This window comes from Gymnogyps californianus, chromosome 4, assembly GCF_018139145.2.
Source record: "Gymnogyps californianus isolate 813 chromosome 4, ASM1813914v2, whole genome shotgun sequence".
Lineage (NCBI taxonomy): Eukaryota > Metazoa > Chordata > Aves > Accipitriformes > Cathartidae > Gymnogyps > Gymnogyps californianus.
In genome coordinates this window covers 8,421,645-8,445,099 of record NC_059474.1, presented here as the reverse complement: position 1 = coordinate 8,445,099, position 23,455 = coordinate 8,421,645, and the positions used below count along the sequence as shown (strand labels likewise).

At 38.4% G+C, this 23,455-nt stretch overlaps 1 protein-coding gene across 3 annotated transcripts in view; it reads left to right on the top strand.

The window, feature by feature from the left end:
- FAM53A (family with sequence similarity 53 member A) overlaps positions 1–23,455 on the top strand; it is a 72,537-nt gene that overhangs the window by 11,659 nt on the left and 37,423 nt on the right. For all 3 annotated transcript variants that reach the window (XM_050896267.1, XM_050896268.1, XM_050896266.1), the window contains exons 2-4: positions 10,314–10,560; positions 17,685–17,739; positions 20,020–20,822. In XM_050896267.1, coding sequence (XP_050752224.1) covers positions 10,483–10,560; positions 17,685–17,739; positions 20,020–20,822 — 936 coding nt within the window. In that variant the 5' untranslated portion in view covers positions 10,314–10,482. The remainder of the gene's footprint in view (positions 1–10,313; positions 10,561–17,684; positions 17,740–20,019; positions 20,823–23,455) is intronic.

Below are 23,455 nucleotides of genomic sequence, written 5' to 3'. Positions count from 1 at the left end.
TGGCAAGAGGGATGTCCCTGGTGACTCTTGAAGTAATATCTGAATCGAATGCTGAAAGCACAATATTGACATATGTACTGTTTTTGTCTTTGTATTTCATTCCATTATTTTAATGGACTTTAATTTGTGGTCTGCTCATACTTGGAGCATTTATGGACTGTTACTGAGGGCTCACATGTAATAGAGCAGCATATATGTAGTGCAGATCTTTTCAGAGACTTCACCATTTGAAAACTCATGGGATGTGCAAAATGTTGGAAACCAACAAATAATAAAATTGATATGAACTGTAGTTTGGCAAAGTAAAGAGCAACAATAACAAATTCTTCAAACTAGCATTCAATTTTGGTATTTGTAGTGTGATATCTGAGACCTCTTTATGTTAAAGAAAATTCTTGCTACTTGAAAGCTGTGTGGTATTTAGGCTTTTTTTTCTGAATTCTAATGGATCGTGTAACTAGATGGGTATTGTAAAACTTGAGGTGGTCTTTGAGTGTGCCACCTCTTGAGGTGGTGTCTCCTGCCAGATGAATTCAAGTTTCTTGAGTAACAAATTATGGATGGTCAGCCACGTTTGGGCCACGAGAGGGAACTTGTTTGTCTGTTACGCACCATATCTCGTATCTGTTCAAAGCATTTCCGTGCTCTTTCAAGATAGATAATATAGCAGAAAGCTTTAACTACTGTACGCAAGCCTGCAAAGAACTTTACTCTTGTATAGCTCTTCCTGTAATTTGCTTTCTTTTTTAGACTTTTGGGTTTTATGTGAAAATATGTAAACAGTGTATTTGTCATAAACTGCTAAAATAAGGGTACGCACATACATGTGCTCATTCAGTACAGTTGCACCACGATCTTCTGCAGAGTTATAATTTTGAGACAAAGACTGAAACTTTTCTTATGCCACTAAAATGGGCATAGTACTTTGTCATGAGAGGGAAATATTACTCGTAGTATGAAGAATTAGGACAGTAAGGCTCGGAGAAGTTTATTTCATGTTACTGTAAGCATTGAGATGTATGGATATTTATGGAATACTGCTAAGTGCTTGAGTTCTAAATTTAGTAGTATCTGCAGTTCACCAGCTGTACTATTCAATGAAAAATATTTGGACTACCATAGGTTCCTTGTTTTTAATTTCCATAGTTGTATGCAAGCTAATGTTGGGGAGACTTCCCTGTGTGCAGATTGTATAGCTCATTAGATCCCTGAAATGCTGTGAAGTAGCATCTTAACACAAGTGTTTTTCACCTGGCCTCAGGCCTCCAGCAAGAACATTTCACACTCGGGATCATAAAAACAAACCTACTAGTTGAGCTTTTTATTTTAAACAAGCCAACCAGATGTCTGAAACTCTTCAGAATGAACCTGAAGGCAAATAGGAGGAGGTTTATTAGCTGTTTGTGTTTTGGGAGCAGGATGTATGGAAGAGATTTGTATAATCCCTCAGCTCCAAGCCCATAGGGTTTGGTAATAGAACAGTACTTCAGTACTGATATTATTTCAGTCTGTCATGGGGGAGCAGGATGTGCATGGAGTAATCATCATTGTTACTGCCATACAAGTTAAGGGTCAGTCCTACGTGTTTTTCAGGCCTGAGTATTTTTAAAGCATGTATATGTGCATGTTTGACTCTTCTCATTTTTCAGGGCAAACACTAAGAGGAAGTAGGTGATACTACTGCTTATCTTTATTTTTTCCCCTGGCTTTTCTCTAACTGATGGAGTGAAGCAAATACCTCACTAGTAGGGCCAGTTAATCTTCATCTATGTGGGTTTTTTTCACAAGCTTTAGAGTAAAATAAAATCTTGTGGGTCTTGTATAATCTGGATCACTTGCTTTAGTGGGAGTGTGGTAGGCTTAGGCTGGTGGTATATATATTTCTTCAAACACTAATATTCTCTGTATAAATTATTATTTACAGTGAGTCTGAATTTTGTATCTTACTGGAGGCTTTGTATACGAAATAAATACTTCCATTGGTTTTAAATAGAATATTTATAAAAACAGTATGTGGAGGTGGAAATAATTTGTGTAGGACCTGAGCTCCAAGCTTTCAGTAATATCATAGACTGAAAGTTGCAGTAATACTCTTAAGTGGTGATTGCCCCCTAGGTTTTGTTCTGAACTACTTAAACAGGCAGTAATTCTTAGTTTGAGCTAGCGTATTCTTGAAATAATGACTGTTAGCACATTTCGTTCATAATTCTGGCAAAAGCAAAGGGCTTGGCGTTCATGTATAAAAGCCTCAGCAGACCAGACTTCCTGTTCCTCAGCACTGTGCATCGTAGTCTTGTGCTTTCTGCAGTAACGCTGAGGAGGAAAGAGAGCCCAAATCGCATGCTGCAGGGAGACGACTCGCCACCGGCCAGCGCTGATGGCTAATTCAAATGGAACTCCAAACATGGTAGATGTAAATATCCTTCAGCAAAATTAATGACATCCTTGTCTGACATTTAAATAGTGGTAGATTATTTTAGGAAAGAGAATGTAAGTAACGCATCTTTGTACAGGATCAGAGACAAGGCACAGCTCATCTGTTGTCCTGTCTGACAAAGATACTTTAAAAGATGCAGGATGACTTGGCTGTGATGTGAATGTTAGGTCTTCCTCAAGTCTGAAAGCCAGGTTTAAACCTGGGAGACTGATGAGACTTCTTACTGATATGAGCTGGCAATAATAAATGCTTTAACCTCTGGCTGGGTTGAGTTCTTAGCCTTAGTTTTCTGTGGCAATACATTCCCTGCTTTAATTAGGTATGACCTGGAAAAAGTCTTTTGAGCTTACTTCTCCACCACTTCTGTTGCTGTGACAAAGGCTTTAACATCCCCTGTCTCCACCCTTCCTTTGCCTTTCTGGAAGGAGACTTTCCTCTTGGTTTAAAAAAAACCCCAAACCACCTGATGGTAACTTGAGAAATAAAGGGTAGTGTATTTGTTACAGACAACAGTTCATCGTGTAACAGAGTAAAATCTTCCGTTTCCAATTCAAATTTTATTAAACAATTTTAGGTCTTTATTTTGTATGTGTTTCTCAGCCAAGCTGGATGAATTCTGCATCTGAAGAATGAGAAATCTGTACACCAAAGTATTACCTTTAACCTCTTTCCAGCACATCATCTGGCTGTGAATTTTGCGAACTGGAAACCACCATCTTAAGCCAGGATATTCTCTTAGTTTACTTCTGGTGCTTCTGCTTGCAGGTTTTCTCCGTCTCACACGGGAGGCTTTGAACAAGGTCTGTTTTTTCAATCAGAAAACTCTGAGTACTACTTGGTCCCTTTGAGTTCAAGGGATTTGCTGAAATGTGTTGCATTTTAAGTAAAATGGAGTCCAAAGGCTGTATGTGATGGTTGAGGCTTTGCTTCCTTCTCATAGGAGCTCTCACACCTGAAGTGTGGGAGATGGAGTAGAAATGAGTGTGTAGGATGCAGCCTTATTTTAGTAACAGTTTATATTTTGTTACAGCTGTCTCAGTGACCAGTTGGTGTTAGAATGATGATGCTTTAGGGTCAAAACAGTGAAATTCTGGGCTCCATAGTGATTTTCTGCATTTGAGGCAAGTGGACCTAATATTTATTCGCATCTATCTCTGGAGGCAATAACAACCCAAATCCTAGCTTTTCAACCTTAGAATGGTGAAATACAGTCCTGTCTTGCACATTAAGTGAGGTATGTTCTTCAGCAGAGTTTTGAGCTCTTGATATTGCTTGTGCTTCCGGAGCCCGTGGAATATCTGAGAAACTTGACTGCAGTGGCCATGAGTTAATATAAAGGATGCCGTCTAGCGTATTTTTCTTGTCCTTTTTTGCAGTTTTGTGCTGGAGTTGTGGCAACCTTAATCCAGGCTTGAACACCTCATAATATTGAGGCTTCCTTCTAATAAAAACTGGCTTATGAAAGCACTGCATGGAGAAAGCCAAGAGATTCTGTAGCTCAAGAAATATCTCTTCAGTCTTTAAAAGAAACTCTGAACTGCAAATGTTGGAACTAACTTCTTTGGCTTCATTTTGAGTTCTAGCATGTGTAGAGAGTGTCGTTCAGCCTTACCTTATTTTGTCACAGATGAACTCTTCAGGGAGAGGAACTACTATTTAAACAGGGTTTGCTAGATGGTTGTGAAACAATTTCTACAGAATACAAACCAGGGTTATAAACTCTGTTCTTTCTTTGAACCCTTTTGGTCAGAAACACTTGTTCTAATACACTGTTTTTAAACTTTCTGGAGAGAACCTCAGAAAATAGAAGCGCTAGTTAATTGTGCATTGAGAGGACCCCTGAAGTATAACATGCTGGAAACTGAGGTGTCCCCCTCTAGTACCTATCCCCCAAAACATTGATGGATAATGCTATAGCTGCAGGAAACTTTTTAATTAAAACTCTGATTTTTTTTTTTTTTTTTTTAAGACGTGATGTGGAATTTTGGAAGGTTGCAGAATAACCACTCTGCAGATTAGTGCTGAAAAGGATAGAGTCCAAATAATTCTCTTTAAATGCCTGCTATCAAGAACCTTTCTGGGCTAAATGTTATTAATAATAGACTTATGTTACAAAGAATGCTTAGCCTCCCTGTGAACTTCTTAGCACTGTGGTAAATAATGTGTAGTTTTAGGAGTAGAATGTTCTCTTTCCATTTGGAAGCTGGAATTTTGCATTACAAGAAACTAGACACTATGTAGCTCTTTTCAGATAGCATAAAGTATTAGTTTAGCAGTTTCTAAAAAGCTGGTCTTCCAACTTAGTCTTGCTTCAAGCATAACCAGGATGGGACAGACAATGCTGTGTTAAAACTTGATCAGTTTTGTGTGATGTTTCAATTTTGAAATTCTTATTGGACGCTGCAGAAAGTGCCAGGAGGCAAAAAATCACATCTTTCATCTAGAGTCTAGTAGCAAAATCATCTAGATCTGGAGTTAGTAGTGCTGGGGTGATTAGCTGCTTTGGCTTGCTGAAGCAGAGATAATATTTTAAAGGACCTACTTATCCGAATTGGAATTTTGACTCTAGTTAATCCTTTTCTTCTGCTGGGAGCTGGCTAAGCATGTCTTTATGGGATTGTTGGTAATAAGGGTTCCGTGTAGCTGAGTGAAGAGTAGGAAACAATGTGAAGGAACAGAAAAGAGAGAACAACCTTCTGTGTTCTCACTGGGTAATTTTAGTCCCATAGGCAGAAAAAATGGAAATGCGATCATCAAGAAACACCTACATTTGTGTTGTGGGGATATCATCTAAAATCTTGTGATCTTTTCTTCTTTATCCAAGATGGAACTTCCAGAGACAGAGGAGAAATTGTTAGAAGTGTTTCAAACAAATGTAAATTTTCCCAGTGAGATGAGCTGTTACTGGAACATTTTGTCCTGCAGGATGCAGAGGAGGAGGAGTGGGTTGGAAATGAGTCTGGCTGCCTTACTTTCTTAGAGCCAAGAAGAGATTTTTTTGAATTGGCTTTATGTTCTTCATCAGGACTCTTCATCTCTTTGAAAGCAGGTTGTCAAATTGGATGAGCCTCTGACATCCTTTAATTGACTGGGGTGTTGGGTAATCCATATTTTTAGCAGTCTTCCCAAAAAAGACCCCAGTGACGTCACTGAGAAGATACAGAATTGTGACACGAGCGCTTCTTTTCTTCTATCGCCACCCTTAATTTTGGCAGAGATTTTACAACTCATTACTACTTGTGTCTAAACTTTTTAAAGAAATAAAACATCTATTCTTTAGTAGTACTATAGAGGTAGAACAATAAATCTTTACTTTTCTCAGACTTCAGAATGTGTCATAGAACAGAGTTCTAAATCAGAGATAATGGTGATACTGATTCCATCACAGCTCATTCTGCAACTGTGAGGAATGTTAGCTTTGGCTTGCATTTGGAGTTTGATTTTTAATATTCCATTTATCTTATTCCTTTTCATTAGTCTACCTTTCAGCAATAAAAATAGCTTCTCTACCCCCCAGCTTAAGGAGATCCTAGTAAGATTAAGTCTCTCCCAGGACAGAGACTGACTAACATCTTTTGTTATATGTGTTTACCTTGGATGGCTCAGCTTTCTCACTCTTCTACCTAATCAGGCTCCATAAAGGATGGTGTGCTAAGGGAGAGATGGCCATAATCTTTTAGGACTTCATCCAACTTGGAGCTCCAAGGGCTATTATTATTACCTCAAGGCTTGGAGGATCTTAGTGTTTGAACTTGCATGCCTGGCTCAGCTGCTACCTGTAGAGACTTGGTGACAGCAGAGGTGTGTATCTTTGGGGTACGCTTACATGTTGTATAGAAAGTGGGGCATGTACTCGCAATGGTAGGCAGAACTTGATTGTGCTAAGAACTGTGCTGTGAGGCAGCTGAAGAAATGCAAATTCAGCAGGATCCACGTTGCCCTAACAAGGATGGTCAAATGGTTCCTATTACTGAAAATCCAATTAGTTTGAAGTGCTGAGCAGTTTGAGAGGGATTCAGCCTGATAAGCATAAAGGGCATGATAAGGAGAGACTGAAAAAGTTAGCTGCCTTTAACCAGCTCTGGAAGGAGAGCATGGTGGAAAAAGTACATAAAACAAACAGCTTACTGTCTCTGTGGGTACATTAAATACATACCACAGCAGAGGATCTTGAAACAAACAAACAAACCCAAAAATGTGAAAATACCATGAGGAGTTTTCTGAAGTGTAAGGAACTTCCTTCTAGGAGGTATCGAGGGATAAAAGCTTGTAAGGCTTGAAAATGTATATTGATGAAGTTTTAAAATGACACCACCACAGTGAAGCTAGAGTGACTCTTAAGAATCTCTTGTCTCCTAACAGCCAATATTAATTAGCAAAGATGAGGGAAGCAATTCCTGGTAGAGTATAAATAGCTCAACTAGAGTGAACCAGGACTTTGGTCACTTTGAGTTAAGGTGCTGAGGCTGCAGGGGCAATTCCAGATCACTTTGAGCTGGTAAGTTTGACTAGTCAAAGCAGTATGAATTGGAAAAGGAAAATAGGAGCAAAACATGCTCAAACCATGCTTTGGAAGGGGACAACTAATTCTTAATTATAGAAGAATCTGCATGGCTCAGTGTGAGAAATGCTGATGACAACTGGCTTTCTTGTGTGGCTTTTTTCTTTTTTTTTCCTGATGCTGTAGTTGGATGTGTACCTCGATAAGCAGCGTCAGCATCCCACAGTGTGCCCACACAAGCGTTTGTGTCCAGTTCACGGCAAACCAGACTGGGGAACTGATCCAGCTGGAAAACAACCTTTCCCAGAAACAAAAGGAAGTGTTTTGTTTTTATCCAACTATAAAAATGCCTTGATCTAGTTCTCTGTGTAGTAGCAAAAACACTTGTGCTGGCATACTGCTGTGGGCAACAAATAGCCAGAGAAGAAAATGTGTTGGCAGTTGTGATAGCGGCTGAGGTGTTATCAAGCTGCAACCTAGAATGGCTTTCATTGGTAGAAGCATGATGATGGTAACACTTTTTCCACTTAAACATTCGTTATGTCATCATTAGCAATAAGGACTGCCCAGTAGGAACAGACTTGTAGTGTAAAACAGTTAGTACTGATGTCCACACATATGCCTAGCCTGGTGGCTTGCTTTGGACCAGCATTAGTCTTAGAAACTTTTTTTTGGAATTTCCACTTTGCTTGTGTTTCAGAACTGATTGGGTTGCACACTGTCAGAAAGGGCCTGAATGGTTGCAACTCTCAAGTATTACTTTCGGTAGCTGGTAGGATTTAAGAATGTGGATAACTGTACAATTCAGCTTCTGTGATTTCATTTGCCTCCCCTTTATCCTTTCATGCAACTGAATGTGTTGGTTCATTAGCTAAAGACTAATATCCTTCTGTCTATTGTCTCCTTATTCTAGCTTCTATTATGCTGACTTAAAATTTCAGTGAAACATTTAAAGATTAGGAGAACTAAGCAAAATATAACTACATCATAGTTAAATGATTACAGACCAAAATGTTGTTCCTCCCCTGTCTTTGGTAGTTTTACTGGATTTGCTTTTTTCCTTGAGGAAAAAACCACACAAATTCTTATGGCCCTTCCAAACAGAAATGTAATTAAACACCTGCTGAACTTTTCAGCTGGTTCTTAATAGTAGCCTCTTAGCTGTGGAAATCTTAATCCTTAAAATGAGTCTGAAAGTCTTTGTGCCAGTTACTAAGCTCCTCAGCTTCAGTATATTTTCAGTGTGTATATGGACAATTTCTGACCTTAGTCAGCCTTTCTTTTGACTTCTATTCTGGATTTCTAGATCTAGTTTAAACTTTATGAGGTTTAAAAGGGACATTACAATGTTTGATTGTGCTACTCTAAATACTGCTATGTTTACACACTTGCCCTTAAACTTGCATAGCACTTCATGAACCGCACTTTGCTTTGACAGATGCTTACATTGAAAAGGGTATATGCAACTTTTACCATTGAGTATATGAACTTGAGTGGTTTTGATATTTTACTTGGTGTCATTTCAGAACAAGACGTGGTAAATATTTCAAGTAGTTGGGTGCTTTCCTGAAAGATAGGACGCATTCAGTAAAAATAGACCAGTGGAATTTCCAGATACCTAGGTAGCATTATTTATGGTTGAGGAGCACTTGTAAGCATCGTATCATGTAGCAAATAAAAGTACATATGAGAATGAAGCCAAAAGATGGGCAGAAGTTATGATTGTGGGACAGCTCTCAGGCTAAGGGAGGCTGTTATGTAGCAGACTTCTGTGAAGGTGAAATAGTGTATGGTTAGCATATGAAAATCATATTTGAGGATGTACTCAAAGGCAACAGATTTAAAAGATAATCTAACATTACCATTAATACTATTAATATCTTAGTTTTAGATGGGTTTAACTTGGGTCATGGACTCCAGTGGCTTTTTTTCTTGCTACTAATGGTTATTTAAACAACTGATAAGTACCAGTGTGGAAGAGAGGCAATATTTTATGGAAACATTCATTTAAAATTATTATTTTCTGTTATTCTCTTTTTTACTGTAGACTTTAAAACCTAGCAAATGGAAGTAAACTTCTGGTCCTAGCAGAAGCAGTGTTCCTTCCCCAAGGCTCATGTTGCTGTGTTTAAATTTGGAAATACCTGTGTGTGGGTCTCTTCCCCCCCTTTTTTTAATTCCATAAGAGTCACTGAATATGTTCAACCAACTTAAATCATAAACAAGAATGGCTAATGCATGTCATTAATGGATCATCTGCATGAGTTGAGGAAAGATGTCTTTAACACAGTAAGGCAAAGTTATGGGAAGAGGAGTTCGTTGAAGGTAGCGTGAAGAAATTACAATTAATACTCATGTAGACTTGGTTTTGAAAATTGGAAGTGAATTTAAGGACTGTGGTGAGCCTGCAAGATTTGATGATAGAAGGAAAATGAAGAAGCTGAAGTCCTGTGTTTTTTTTCCTGGTTCTTGAGAACTGGAAGAATGAGCTGGAATTGAGGAAAGTACAGAGGTCCATTTGCTGTGGTAAAAATAACCAGCTAATAAAGACTTTTGGAAGACAGTGAGGAATGATATTGCAGCAGTTAAGACTTACTGATGTTGAGGGAAGAGAGAGAGGGGAAGAAATTATGTAGAGGATGTTTAGGATAGAAAGAGGCAGCCGGTGAACCCAGTGCTTTTGATTTAGGTGACTGCTCACAGAACAAAGATATCTAAGCTTTTGTCAGTGATACTTTTATGTGTATGGTAATCTGTCCTGCTTACAAGTTTAAGATCTGGTGTTTGACAGGTAGCAATTACATAACCTTTAAAACAGAAAAAGCACAGTGAATATACTTAAAAGTAGCTGAGAGTTTGGGAAGTGGATATAGTATTAGAGCTACCCACTGCTCTACTCTTCTTTTAAGAAGGGTTTAGTGATGAAACAATATGGTAGAATGTCTTAAAATGGCAAATAGTGTTAAACATACAGAACAGTATGGTAAGTACCTGAATGTTTCATATGCTGTTCTAGTATACCTGGCTAAGACTTCAGTAGTAGTTTAAATGAGGGAAAGCTTAAGTCTTTCCTTCTGCCTTGGATAAAAATTCTAGATAGAATCGGTGTAATAGTAGGAAATGGCCAAATAATATCCTGATCTTTACTGTGTATGAGTCTCATCTCCCTTCTGAAGTTGTAATCAATGAAATCTCAATGGGAGTATTCTTTCATGAATAGACATGTAATTTGAAAGGCCAGGCGATAGTATTGGTCACAGAGTGGTATACTTGCACGAATGAATGGTCCAAACACGACTCCTGTTATTACAACACTAATTATGATGTACACAAGAATTTTTCTGACTTTTTCCTTTTTCTGTCCCAATTTTACAGAAAATCAGACATGATACACTGACAGCATTTGGAAATAAACTTTGGCAATAAGATGGAAGCATAAATCTCAAGACTTTAAACCAAAACAGAAATGGCTCATGAGTACTGAAACAAGAGACCGAAGAGCCTCCAACACTTCCGTGTGAGCAGTGGAAAAGGAACAACTACCATGGTAACACTAATAACAGAAAAGCTGCAGAACCAGAGCTTGGATGATCTGAGGTGTAAAACATACAATATTAATCTGGTAAGGATCTACCAAAATAACATGTAAATGTGAAATGCAAAGCAGATTAAAAGTAACTCAAAACTACATAACAAATTCAAGAATGTCGATCAGCCAGAATTCAGCCATTTAAGTTAGGACTGGTTTGCAAGGTGGATGAGAGTTGTAAGGGAAGAAAGTGAAACTTCAGTGTATGGTCCTTCTTGAAGTGATGCTTTCTTACTTTAATGATCTTTTTAACCTTACAGCTTCATTTTAAACAGTTAGTGAAAAGCCTGTTCTCTTAACAAAATAGTGTTCTAATGACTGAAAAGAGTTATTAACTTCTCGGGATTCCTTTTTCCCTAACAAAAAACACAAGTACTGGTATGTGGTGAAGTTTTCTTCACTTCGTATAGCCAAATGCTTGATGTCTGACAACAGTATTTACTTACAAAAGTCAGTGACCACCATGTAGGTAACTATCAGCACTGGGCAGAAGAACAGGTCATCAGGTAAATATGGTTGAACTGAAAGTCAGGTTACTGACTACCAGACTGTCGTTGATGCTAGTAGATCCTTGCTTTATCAGTGTGTCAGATGCCTGGTGCTCTGAAAAGTTTTGTAATATTTACTGGGTTATTTTCTGCTGGTTTAATCTGTGGATCTGTGGTGTGGTTCAAGCATGCTATTCAGATGCTAAGGCATCTATTCTTTTCACATCTTGCTTGTGAAATGAGATATTATCTACTGCAGAGTAAGTAATGCAAAATTGTCTCCTGTCAATTTTGGGTGCCCACCTGAGAACCCTGAGACCATATTCTTCATGTAATGCACTAGCCTTGTTTCACTGACTTTAATTGCAGTGGCACCCTTCTGTAGATCAAACTTTAGGGTACCAATGGGACACCAAAAAAAATTAATTTGACTGAATGTCAGCATTGTTCAGCTCTAGTTCTATTATTTTTTAAAATAGTAAATAATGCAAGTATTGAACCTGAAGCATGTTCAGTTACTTTAGGAGTAAGATTCTGCCTCTGTTGTAACTTGTACTTAAGTAGCTGAACTGCTTCCTTATTTACTCCACAAGCCCAAACCAGGTGAAGCGTATCCTGAATGCAGTGGAGTTTGTGCACAAGCACCTGCAGTTCTCATATGTGAAGTGCTTGACCCTTTGCCCAGTACTTTGCCCACTAAGGATGTCTAATAGTAGACATTAATCAAATGGTTTTATTTTTAAAACTGTAACAGGTCCATTTAGAGTTCTTCTGATGACTTACTTGTTTTTACTATCTTTCCGTTAAATATGTGCTTTTCTTGAAAGGCATATATATGGTCTTGGAATGACGTTAACTCTCTTAGAATAGAAGTGCTTACTCAGCTTGCATTTCTTTCAGCTAGCTTGATGAAGCACTTGGGATATGGAGTTTGTGGGGGAATCTGCTGTGTTCTTGAACTGGCGAACTCAGCACTTGTTAAGTAAACTCTGGGCCTAGATGTGTGCCAATGATGACCTGTAACCAGTAGCAGTGCTTGCCTCTAAACTTGTAGTGGCATCATGTAATTTCTAGTTTTTGAGGCACTGAAGTTTGCATAAATTTGGAAACTGAGCTGTCCTTTTACTGATAGTCAGTGTAGGTTTTGGACCAGAGACTTGTAAGAGCAGACAAGGATGTATTACTGCTTTTACACTGTGTGGAGTCTATACAAGAGTGTGTTGGCGTGCTGTAATGTGTTGTACGTTGGTTGTTTTTATTCCTGTCCTTACCTGTACTTAAAATAACGCATGAAAAAGAATGAGTGGAGTGGAAAATGGCAGATGTCTCATCAGTGGTTTCGTCCTCACCCTTGTCCTGCTCCTCTTCTCCTTTAATCCATCAATTGGTTTTGTAAATGCTTTAGTTATTGCAGAAGATAGGTTCTGCAGCCAGGAACAGGTTCTGTTTGTACACAACGGCAGCTTGAAAAAGTGCAGAAATGGCAAAGTGAGGTGTGGAAATGGAGAAGCAAGTGTGAATAAAAGTGTGCAACTAGGTTGCTCCCTACTAAAAAGAATTCATCGGAGCAAATGATGGCTTCTTGACTAAAACATGAACCTAAGATAATAAAAAGTAAGCTTTTTCCACTAGTAAAGACAACTGCTAAATTTTAATAAGGGAAAAAGACTGCTAGTGGGGATCCTGAATCAGCTCTAGCACATTTAGCCTCTTTGGCAAGAAGTTCAGGTTAATGCTGTAGTTTCTTCTAATAGCAACAGCAATTTAGAGAAATTCTGAAATGGTCTTGCCTGCACCTTTCACTACTTGTGCTGGCACAAAGTTCTGTGGGACCATGTGGTGAATCATCTTGTGAGCGGATTGAGGATTAAGACTGACCTTTCTTGCCTGGGTTAATGTTAACCCTTATCAGTTTCATGATACCTTTCACAGTGCATCTGTACAAGTGTTTGTCTTGGCATAAGTAGATAAAATAGCTGGGGAAAAGCTATTCTGTAATACAGCTCATAAATGAGGGTTATGAAAGAAAGAATAGCTCTTTCAAAGCTATTTACCTTCCAGCTAGCCAAGCTGGGCGTAAAGACAACATGTATAGGACATAGTAAGCTTTTTCATTTGTGTAAGCTGTATGATGACCAAGTACCTTTCTTTACCTGTTGCGTGAGTGTTGTAAAATACTGGCTGTAGCTTCTTTTACTGCTCTGTTAAACGACATGCTAATTTTCCAAGCTGGTGTAATTCGTTTGGCCGGTGCATGCTCAGTTATGTTGTACAGTCTTGTGCTTCACCTGGCTTCAGAAAAAACCAAATGATTGGGTTTCCTGCTGTAGAAGCAGGAAGGTTGTCCCAAGCTTTTATCTCAAGTGGACACTGTAGCTCACAAGGTAGAATAGTATCCCTGGTTGGTTGACTCTGCCTCACAAGTGAGGTGTTCTGCAAGATTATTATGGCTTTCATGAGTTGACAGCATCATTAAATCAAATAGTTGGTCTCTATTTCCGTGAACATAGATCTCTTGAATCTTAACTTAAGAGTCTTGAGGGTGTTTCTGTATGTTCTGGTTAAGCTTGTACTTTTTTGGTATTTGTGTAGAAGCTAGTATTGGTTTGTGAAGTAACAGTGTGTGAGATGCAAGACTTCAAGGTGTGGTATTAAGAAGGAAATGTGAGCATCTCCAGACAAGCGTTTGTGGAAGGAAGAAGCTCTACTATAAACCCCTTCTGTGCATGTGGGTTTCCATTATTTTTAATTTTTATGAAACTGACTTGTGTTTGAAAGACTTGGAATTGGGCTGACTTCCTTGGGTGGAAAACCACTAGCCGAAAGACTTGAGGGCTGAGTCTAAGATGTGACTTGACTTAATCACTTTGTCACATTCTGAGAAAAGGCCAAATGCTTCTCCTCACTCCTTCCTATCTAGTCATATTTGGAGGGTATTTGGTAGAGAGATGGGGAGGTCTGGCATAGCCTATTCAAACAATGAAAGTCACATCTGTGTGGTGGTGGTTAAATTAGTACTTGAATAATAAACACTGGCTTTTCTGTGGTTTGGGAAGAATGCTGATAAATTGGAGGAACTCAGATACACTTGGAAACTGGAGAAAATGCCTTGAAATTAAATAAATTAATTTTAAAATTATAAAGAGCAAGAAGTCATTCTGAGAATAACGAGGAAGATAACACAGGCTGTGAAGTTCTTAATGTAGTAGATTGGAGTGTACATAGAAGAATAGCCAGAATTATTTTTGTTACAGTTGGGTTTTCGCTAGCAAAGAACACTTTTTAAATTAGTGATGTAAATTATAATTCATTGTCAGTCTCACTTGCATGCCTGTTCCATTTACTCAGTTCAAGACTAGGTGTCTCTTTAAGTGAATATTTTAACAAAAGAAAAGCTGTTAAGACTCAGTAAACCAACTGAAACTTGCAGCGCTGTCCTAAATGTCATACCATGCAATTCCTTTCCTTTTGAGCATAGTCTCTCCAAATGCACAAAAGAGGTTCTACTTTGAACAAGTGTTTCAAAATAGATCCACTTTCTTGCCTGAAGCAAACAATTCCAACCTTAGGTGAAACTTGTTGTTTCATTGTTTTGTGTGTCTCTATCTTAAAATGTGCTGCTTTTTTTTTCCCCTGGAACGTTCTCAAGAGGCATCAGATCTTGGTGGTTTTGTTTAACATCTATTCAAAAAGCAGTAGTTGGAAGATGGAAGTGCATGACCTCTTCAGTTTCCTCTTCAGGAAAATGACCTTGTTGAATAATTTGGCCTTATTCTAAGGAAGATTTCCTTCACACAGGGTAGCAGACTTCCCTGTCAAGGTTCTTAGCAATTGCAATCTCTTCGCAAGCATAGTCATAAAAAAAGAGCTCTTCATTCAGGAAGCTTCAGGTAGATCATAGCACAAAGGGAATGAATGGAGGAGGGTGGAGCGTAGCCAACCCAGGAGAGCTGATAAACTGGTTCAGTGCCCTGTTACACTAATATCTAGTGGGACTTCTGCCATGTGCTGTATAGATAAAAAGATCTTCCCTCCTATAAACAATTTACAGCTTGATAGTCTACTCAAGTTTGGACTTCCAGACCGCTAAAATATACTACCAGATAGTGTTTCCAAGTATTTTTAGTTTCAGTTATAGAAAGCCAAGTATATATCGTAAAGGAGATTCTTTACTTATTCTCCCCTTAGTCACCCCTTATTTCAGTGCCTTGAGCTTTTACTGGAAATAGTGCAGCTTACTGTCCCTTTTCTGCATATGATGTCATGTGTGACATTCTCAGTGAGGGTTTTTGGTCTGAATCTCCAAAGAATTAGCACTTTTCTGTAACTTAACAGGATTCTGTATAAATGATCACTTAAGGAAACAAGTTTTGGTTGTAATATGTCTGCTTTGTCATAGCACCGAGCACTGACTTCACTAGAAGCTGATCACAAATAGCTCTATTTGTGATAGGGGTTGCTGTCTGTGTTAGAGAACGTTGTAGTCGTTCTCTGTAGTACAGATAGTCCGTGTGTGTATGATCCCACTTTTTACATACCCCCCTTGAAAAATGCTTTCAGTACTTTGCAGCTTTCAGATGTAGTAGTTTAGTCTCTACCGGGTGGACAAGGCTTTTTAAGGTGGTTACAGTGCAGGTAATCAAGTAACTAAGGCATTCATGAAGAGAACCTTGTTAAAGATGCATTTGGCTGAAAACTATTTGTAAAAACTAAATATAAATCTAATTGCCACATGCGGTTGTCCTTGAGGTTCTGTTCCTTCTAAGCATCCAAGATCTTAGCCTGTGTGAATAGTCTTTTAAACATCCCTAATTACTGTGTTAGGATTAAGTCATTCTTATTGCCCTTTTCCATGTGATTCAAGATACATTAGCTTTAAGACTTTTTGACATGGAATTCTGTTCCAAAAATGTATTTTCCTTGCTACTATCTGATAGTTGAATAGGCTGGTATTGCCTTTCATTTGGGGAAAACTGAAGAGGGAGGGATTTGCTGAAAAACCTTATCTTTAAGTCTCTGTAGTTTGTTTGTTTCTCCTTCAGGGACAGCTGAAATGTGACTATTACTGTTATCTTAATGTGCTCTTGTGTTCTATGTGATACCTTAGTAGCTGTTTAGAGTAAACAATTGATACTAGCTTTTAATATGTGTATACCATATAACTGGCAACTGCAGTTATGAAAAGCAAACTAGTAAAAGTGACTGCTGCTCCTGCTGTCAAGTTGCAGACTTCAGATGGTTTGAATAGGGCTAATTAACTGCAAATCCGATGGAGACTCAAACTTGGGGTTCTGCTGTTTACTTAAAACTTAGCCTTCTTAAGGAAGTTATAAATGCATCTACAGATGCAAGCATAAAGTAAAATCAAATGGCATGTCTCATATCCAGATGTTGATTAAAAAAATAAGATTAAAAATCTGATTGCTGTCCTGTCCTTTCATGAGTTCCATTATTTCCTACCTCTAAAATAATAACACCAAGGGAATATTACCATAACTTAGGATTTGTATTGTATATGTGGAGCTCAAGGATGAAAAGTTGTCACTAGCGCTCCATGTGTTGCTATACAGCAAGAAAGAAAAGCTTTGTAGCCCAAGGATGTTTGTTTAAAAATTTACTTTGTATCTGGAAAGGAAGTGTATGTACAATGCTATGTTCTCTGGCTATACACAAAAAACAATGTTCACATGAAACATGTCGCTCTTTTTAAAGCAATCTTGCTCGCCATCCTGAGGTGGTGATGGGGGAATAAATAATGGCCCTTGGGCTCTGATGGAGCCTTAAGCCATTTATTTATAACTCCTCTTTAGGAGGCTGGATAGCAAGCTCTGTTCTTTGTCTGAAAAATGTAGACTATTTAAGAATGCCTTTGTAGTAATATTTTCTAGGTAAAATTAGTTAAGAAAATGGAAGACGTTCTACATATGAACTTGTCTTACTGTGCAGATGCTACTGATGAAGCTTGATCATAAATTCTGAAGCCCTTAACACACAAACTTTGTTTTAAGCATGGCTTTTGCATTGTTTGAGTAGTGAACCATCACCAGTAAACTGTGATTTCAAAAACTGTCAGTCTGCAAAAGGTGACTTTTGGATAGGAAAGATTTTTTTGATGGCTTTTGTACTTTAGGAAATAAGAAGACATTTTGCTACACTGATTCTTAAGAAAATGTAAAATACTAGTAAAGCCTGGTTTGGGCAATGTTCATTCTGGGGACCCTTAAGAGTTTGTGTACTTCATTTAGATAAAGCTATTCCTGACTCTTAATTTAAGATGAAGTGTTTTGCTTTTTACCCTTAAGATTGAAAATGGAAACCCGATTGTCTGACTAATTTCCTCTCCACTGAAATGTGAATTGGATCAAAGCTTTTTCATTAAGGGTGAATTATCACTCTTAATTTTGCCGTTTATTCACATGGGGTAACATTGAAACTCTTGAAATAGCTTGATACTTAGCAATATATCAGAAAACATTACAAATAGTTCAATGCCAGAGGTTTTGTTTAGAAAGATCAGCTGTTCAGGAATTTCTTCAAGATACCCAGCAAAACCCTGTCCTTTTAAAGACGTTGTTAAATGCACATATAGGGAAACTGAAAAATGCATGCAGTTTCCTTGAGGTGTATGCTCTTTCACACAGTTAAAACTTCTTTTCTGATTAATTTCAGTACTCATCTGAGAAGCTGAACAAAAGTGGCAGCTTGTTCCCTTTCGAAATCAACGGTAAGTTCTTCAGAAACCTTAGCTGTGTTTTACTGAGGTAATTGGTATAGCAAGCAGCCTTTCTTTTGTAAATAAGGTGAGGGGGATGGAGCATGCTGTTGTAGAGCCTGCTGGTTTAAGCTGGTCTTTGAACAATACTGGGAATAGCTGGTTGTTAGTTTTGTACTTGTGATCTGCTTTGCATAGTAAAAGCCCTTGTAACACACTTTTTTTTTTTGGTTCAATATCTGCTATGGTGTACAGAAGCACAGCAATGCTGTTTTTCATGCTAAACATATCTTCAGGTTCCTCAGCTAGCAGAAAGCTCTCACATCTTTACACACCTTCTTACATATGTTGCCACATAGAATATCCAGCATGATGCAAACCACAAGTTGAAGTCCAGTGCTTTCATACAAGTGTTATTTGCTTTTCCACTCTTGGTCCTATTAGAAGAAGAGTAAGTTGTATCTAGCAAAAACAAAAATGCCACTTATTGATATGTAAACATTGTACTGCTTTATTAAGGGATGGACTTGAAATTTTGCATGTTCTGTCGTGTCTTTAAGCATGGAGGATTTTTATTTGCTCAGTGGGATTCCCTGTAAAATGTGAATCTTGGTTTGTGTGAGGTTTCAAAGGGAAATGGTATTTTATCTTATATACTACTACCATGTAAACAATTAAAACACATGTGCAACTCTTGACTTTTGTTTTTTACAGTAAACTTTAAACCAGCCTCCCAGCCTGGGAGAAAGCTTCCTAAGGATTTTTAAAAATCAGGCCAGTCCAAGCTAGCAAATTGTCCTACAGTGATGCTAGGAGTTTCAAACATTATCTGGATCCCATTGTGTTGGCTATTTTACTTGCATTGAATTATGGATGGTCCCTGCCTTGAAGAGCTTACATGCTTAAGGCAAAGCACAGTATGTGGTTGTACCCATCTGAAAGAATGGAGGAGGAAGGACAGAGGAATTCTAATAAAACATGTTGTTTGAATAGGCCAGCTGTCTGCACAGTTAAATGATTTTGAGACAATAGGGTGTCCTTTAAATAAGATCCAAATAAACAGGATAATCCATGACATACTTTGGGCATGGAACATGTACAACTATTTGGGTTTGCAACTTTTAAAGCTACTCAGCAAATCTTTTATCTGTTGATTACTCTAAAACTTAGTTTAGACAGCCAACTGTAAGAATATACAAGTATTTAATGTTTAGGCTATATCTAGGTTCTTAAAATAGGCGTAGGGGAAAAACTTGCTATTTTAAATATTCTTTCTTTAAAGCTGGGATAAGTGAAACACTTGGCTAATTGGTTTAAATTAGCAAATTTTCTAACCAAGCATGAAGCACTGTTAACTGGCCAACAGTTTTGCTGCTTTTCAATTTGCAAATCCAAAGTCTGCTGTAGTTCTTACACTTCATTGTATAATGTGGAGGAACAGCTGTAAAATGTGCAGAATGTTCTCAAAGAAATGCTTTACAAAAGAGTGAGAGGCTTCGCTGGCAGACTGCTTTTAACCCAGCATTGCCACTTCAGATGAGAAGTTGTGCGCTATGGGTTATGTCTGTATTCACAGTAAAACTTGCAGGAGGTGCTTAAGGGATACTCACTTTATTTTATGCATTGAATTAAGATTTCCCCCCCCTTACACTTTGAATATGAGCAAAAGAAGGAAACAATCTGCAGTCTGATTTAACTTTATACTGTTTCTAATTTAAAGTAAAGCTTTTCACACCACAGAATGTGAACGCCCATCTGTTTGAAACTTTTCTTTAGTGAGGTATTCTTAATAGAAAAGCATAACAGCCAAATGAAGGACAGCAGTCTATGAAGAGATTATCCTGCTCTTTTATTTAAAAAAAAAAAAATTTCCCTGGTGGGTTCTCACATTACTTGTTAATCCATTTTGGTTGTACCTTAGGTTGTTCACTGTTACAGGTTTTAATTGTGGTATATGCTGTGCACTAGGAAGCAGGTAAGGAGGCTGTCTGTGCTGCTTGCTAAGAAACACAGTGCAGTGATCTTTCAGTATACAGGAAGCATTAACAAGGTACATATATACTGGAATCTCTGGATTGGCTCCTGAAATACTTTGGTCTTCATGTTTTCAGAATTTCCTACCTTTTTTGAAATGAATATGTAACTATAGTGTGAAATTTTGAGTAAGAGCTGGGTATTTACGGCTCATCCTCCTAAGCTTGAGTTTGATTCATGGTTTTACATTAAACTAGGTTTAAAACCAAGTGTCTTTTTCCTTTGCATCTTTCACCTGTATCTTTCTTTTGTTTTCAGAAGAGAGTCCTTGGAAAGCTTTAAGTGGGGGATGCCCAATCCAGACTGACACAACAAGGAATTCAGCTTACCCTTTCCCACTGTGCCCATTCAGCACCGGCACTGCCAGTAATGGTAGTCTGCAGTGGCAGCAGGAATCTTCCAGTACGTCTATGGTGTCAGGATGGATAAGTGAATTAAACCTTAACGAAAACTCCGGTCAACCCTTGGCACCACCAACGAAACGCCATTGTAGGTCCCTCTCTGAGCCAGATGAGCTGGCTCGCTGTCGGTCACCGTGGAAGCCTGGCAATTCAAAGGTTTGGACTCCCGTGTCGAAGAGACGGTGTAATAGTGGCGGTAGTGCTACTTTGCAACGCTGCAACAGTCATGGAAGTGCAACCTTACAGAGAAGCACAAGTATCAGTCTGCCACAAAACATACTGTCGCTAAATAACGTCTTCACTATCACCAGCTTCAACACATCACCAGTACCCAGACCTTCCTCTGCCAGCAGCGGGTTTGTGGACAGTAGCGAGGGCAGCACAAGCTCAAGTACCCGCTGGAATTCTGGAGGCCCTTGTGACTTTAACCCAAGGCGCCGCCTCTCCCTCTCCCAGGAGCACATCACTGAGACGGGAAATCTCTTGCCTTCAGCCAACAGCACTCCCACCTCCACACCCGAGCTCAGCCGGCGTCAGGGCTTGTTGAGATGCCGCTCTCAGCCTTGCGTTCTGAATGAAAAGAAAAGCCGGCTAAAGCGCAGACGGGAGGAGGATGTACGATGGAACAGACCATCGTTAGACTTTTTTAAAATGACACGGGTGAGATTTTACTTTCCTCAGTGTGTGAAAGGAACTCTTGCAGAAAGGCTATTTCTAGATAAACTGAACTAATTTGTAGTTGTTACAGGTTCGCTTGTGTTCGTGTACTGATATACATCACCTTCAGCAGTATAGCAGGCTTCTTATACTTGCCAATGCTATACCCTATAGCAACTTACTTTTGGTTCCCAAAGCCCAGTTCTTGAAGTCCAGTCTACTTGATATAGAGTACAAAGAGCTATGAAAAGCTGCTTGAAGCAGAGGCCAAAGAAAAATGGCTTGTTTTTAAAATGCAAGGAATCCATGGGGAAGGGGGGGGTAGACAGGGTAGCAAAAAAGTTATGCCGCTGTGTTCCCAGAGAACAGCACACAATGATTTCTAAGTCATCCTGGTGCAAATCTGTTTGGTTAAGCCTCCTCTTAGAGTTTGAATAATTCCATAAAGCTAAAAAAGAGTAAGCAAACCCCTATATAAATGAATTAACTAAAGAAACTGCTAATAAGCAGAGATAGAAATAGTGTTCTAATATGGCAACTGCAGATGCTCCAGCTCAATGGAGAGCTGTTTTACTCCAGTTATTCAGAATTCTACGTCCCTCCTCATGTGAGAGTAAAGGTGTTAATTTAGAAACTAGTGAACTTCAGTTCATGCCTATACTTTGCACGTAATACAAATGCATGTACACAGCTCATTTTTCAAAGCTTCTGTGTCCACAGAGGCAACTGCTACAGTTTAAAAGTGAAGATGCTAATTTAGTTTCTGTAGATGTAAAATTGAGTTATGTTATGGTCACAGAACACTTTATGTTTGTGAGAATATAACCCTACTGCCTTCAGTAGATACCAGCCACGGGAGGTTTGTGTGAGCAGATCTGTTACAAGTAGTGGGGAGGAGGCAGTTTGCAGATGTAGCAATAAAAATGTAAGGAAAGGAAATAGTTCTGCACCAGTGTCTCTGCATTTGATGCACTGTGCAAAAGAAAAGCTGAATAGAATGGGATGCTGGCTAAAATGTCCAGTCTGTGGTACCTTGGTATTCGTAGGCTTTACATAGAAATGCATGGGAAAAATACTAGTAAGATATTGGAACTGAACTGTCTACTGTGGGATATTCACTGAGTTAACTAGTTTGTCCACTTTGCATAGCTAAAAGTCTGTATGATGGCATCTGTCCTTCTCTTATACCTTTGTGAGACAACTTACTTATAGCTTAAAGGATTTTCTTCTTTTAAAATATGGCTTTTTTGATGAAGCTGTGGGGTTAGCAAGCCATACAGGATGATCTGTTTGCTTATTGACAAGATTAGTAACCCGTTCTGTTCTAGCTATGACTAGACACTGTTCTGAGTTTTGGTTAAGATGCAAGTTTACTAGTTAGCTAATCAGCTCTTACCTGTTTCTCTGTGTTAATCACTGCTGAGATTAGTTTGCTAATCTACTCCAGAAATATTAGTGGGTTTGCCTTTCAACTGCCTGTGTGGCCTAATGCAGGTTTCTTTATTTAAACTGAATGTAAAATTTAAAACTTGCTCCTTTTTTGGCTAGACTTGCTGTTTGCATTCTTCAGGCTCTAGAGGTGAGATGCAGTATTTCAGACTGGCAGAATAGTTTCAGCTGCTCAGATGTTATACCTTCTAAATAATCCATATAATAGTGTGTATGGAGAAGACCTGATATAGCCTATGTCTGTAGAAATATTTTTGGCTATTTAGATTTGCTGCTGAATTGAAGAGTACATGAGACCAATATTCAATTCAGCCAGTCTTGATCACTTTTTTCTGTAAGACCTATTTTGAAATGATGTTTTTGTGATGAGCTGAGTAGTTTATGCAACAAAGTTCATTCTACGGTGTCAAGGCCTGATGGGTTTTTCCAGCTGTTTCAGTAGAATCTTCCTATAAAGATACTACTGTGTATTTAATCAAAGGCAAAAAATATAGTTTGGAAACACATCAGTTTCCAAACATGCTAAACTTTAATGAAAACATCTGTTTAAAAACTAGGCAAGTACTGAAAACATTTGAAGTAAAAATTGAATTAAGTTTTCAAGAAATGTTGGGGTTTTTTTAGAATGACAGCTTGCTTACCCATTACATTGTTAGAAGTCTTATATTTCTTCATAGCCTACCTTCTCCCCATGCCCCAAATCCTGGCAGAGGTACATGCTTTGAAGCTTATATTGTGGTCTTAAGCATTCCTCTCTAAACCTAAACAAAATTACTGCTGTGCAAAATATTACAAGCTAATACTACAGAAGACTTGTTTTGAAGTGTCATACAAGGAGATATGGATATGTCCTATATCTGCATATAGCTCAGTGAAGATCAGGACTACGATAAGGGGAAGTTCAGTAAGACCTCTCTTTCATGTATCTTGATGGCTCCTTATTGTTTCCAAAAATACTTTTTCTCTGATTTCAAATTCACTTCTAAGTCAGTTTATGAAAGACCTGTGTTTAAAAACAAGTGCTTTTAAGGATTTTTGTTCTAAGCTTTACTGCGAATATTTTGATGTCCTCAAATCTTCCTAAAAAGCTAAACTTATCAAATAGTTGCTCAAAACCACGTCAGTAATTAGATAATTAGTATTGCTGGTAGAGAACTTAAGTCATAGCTGACCCATGTTATGATAGA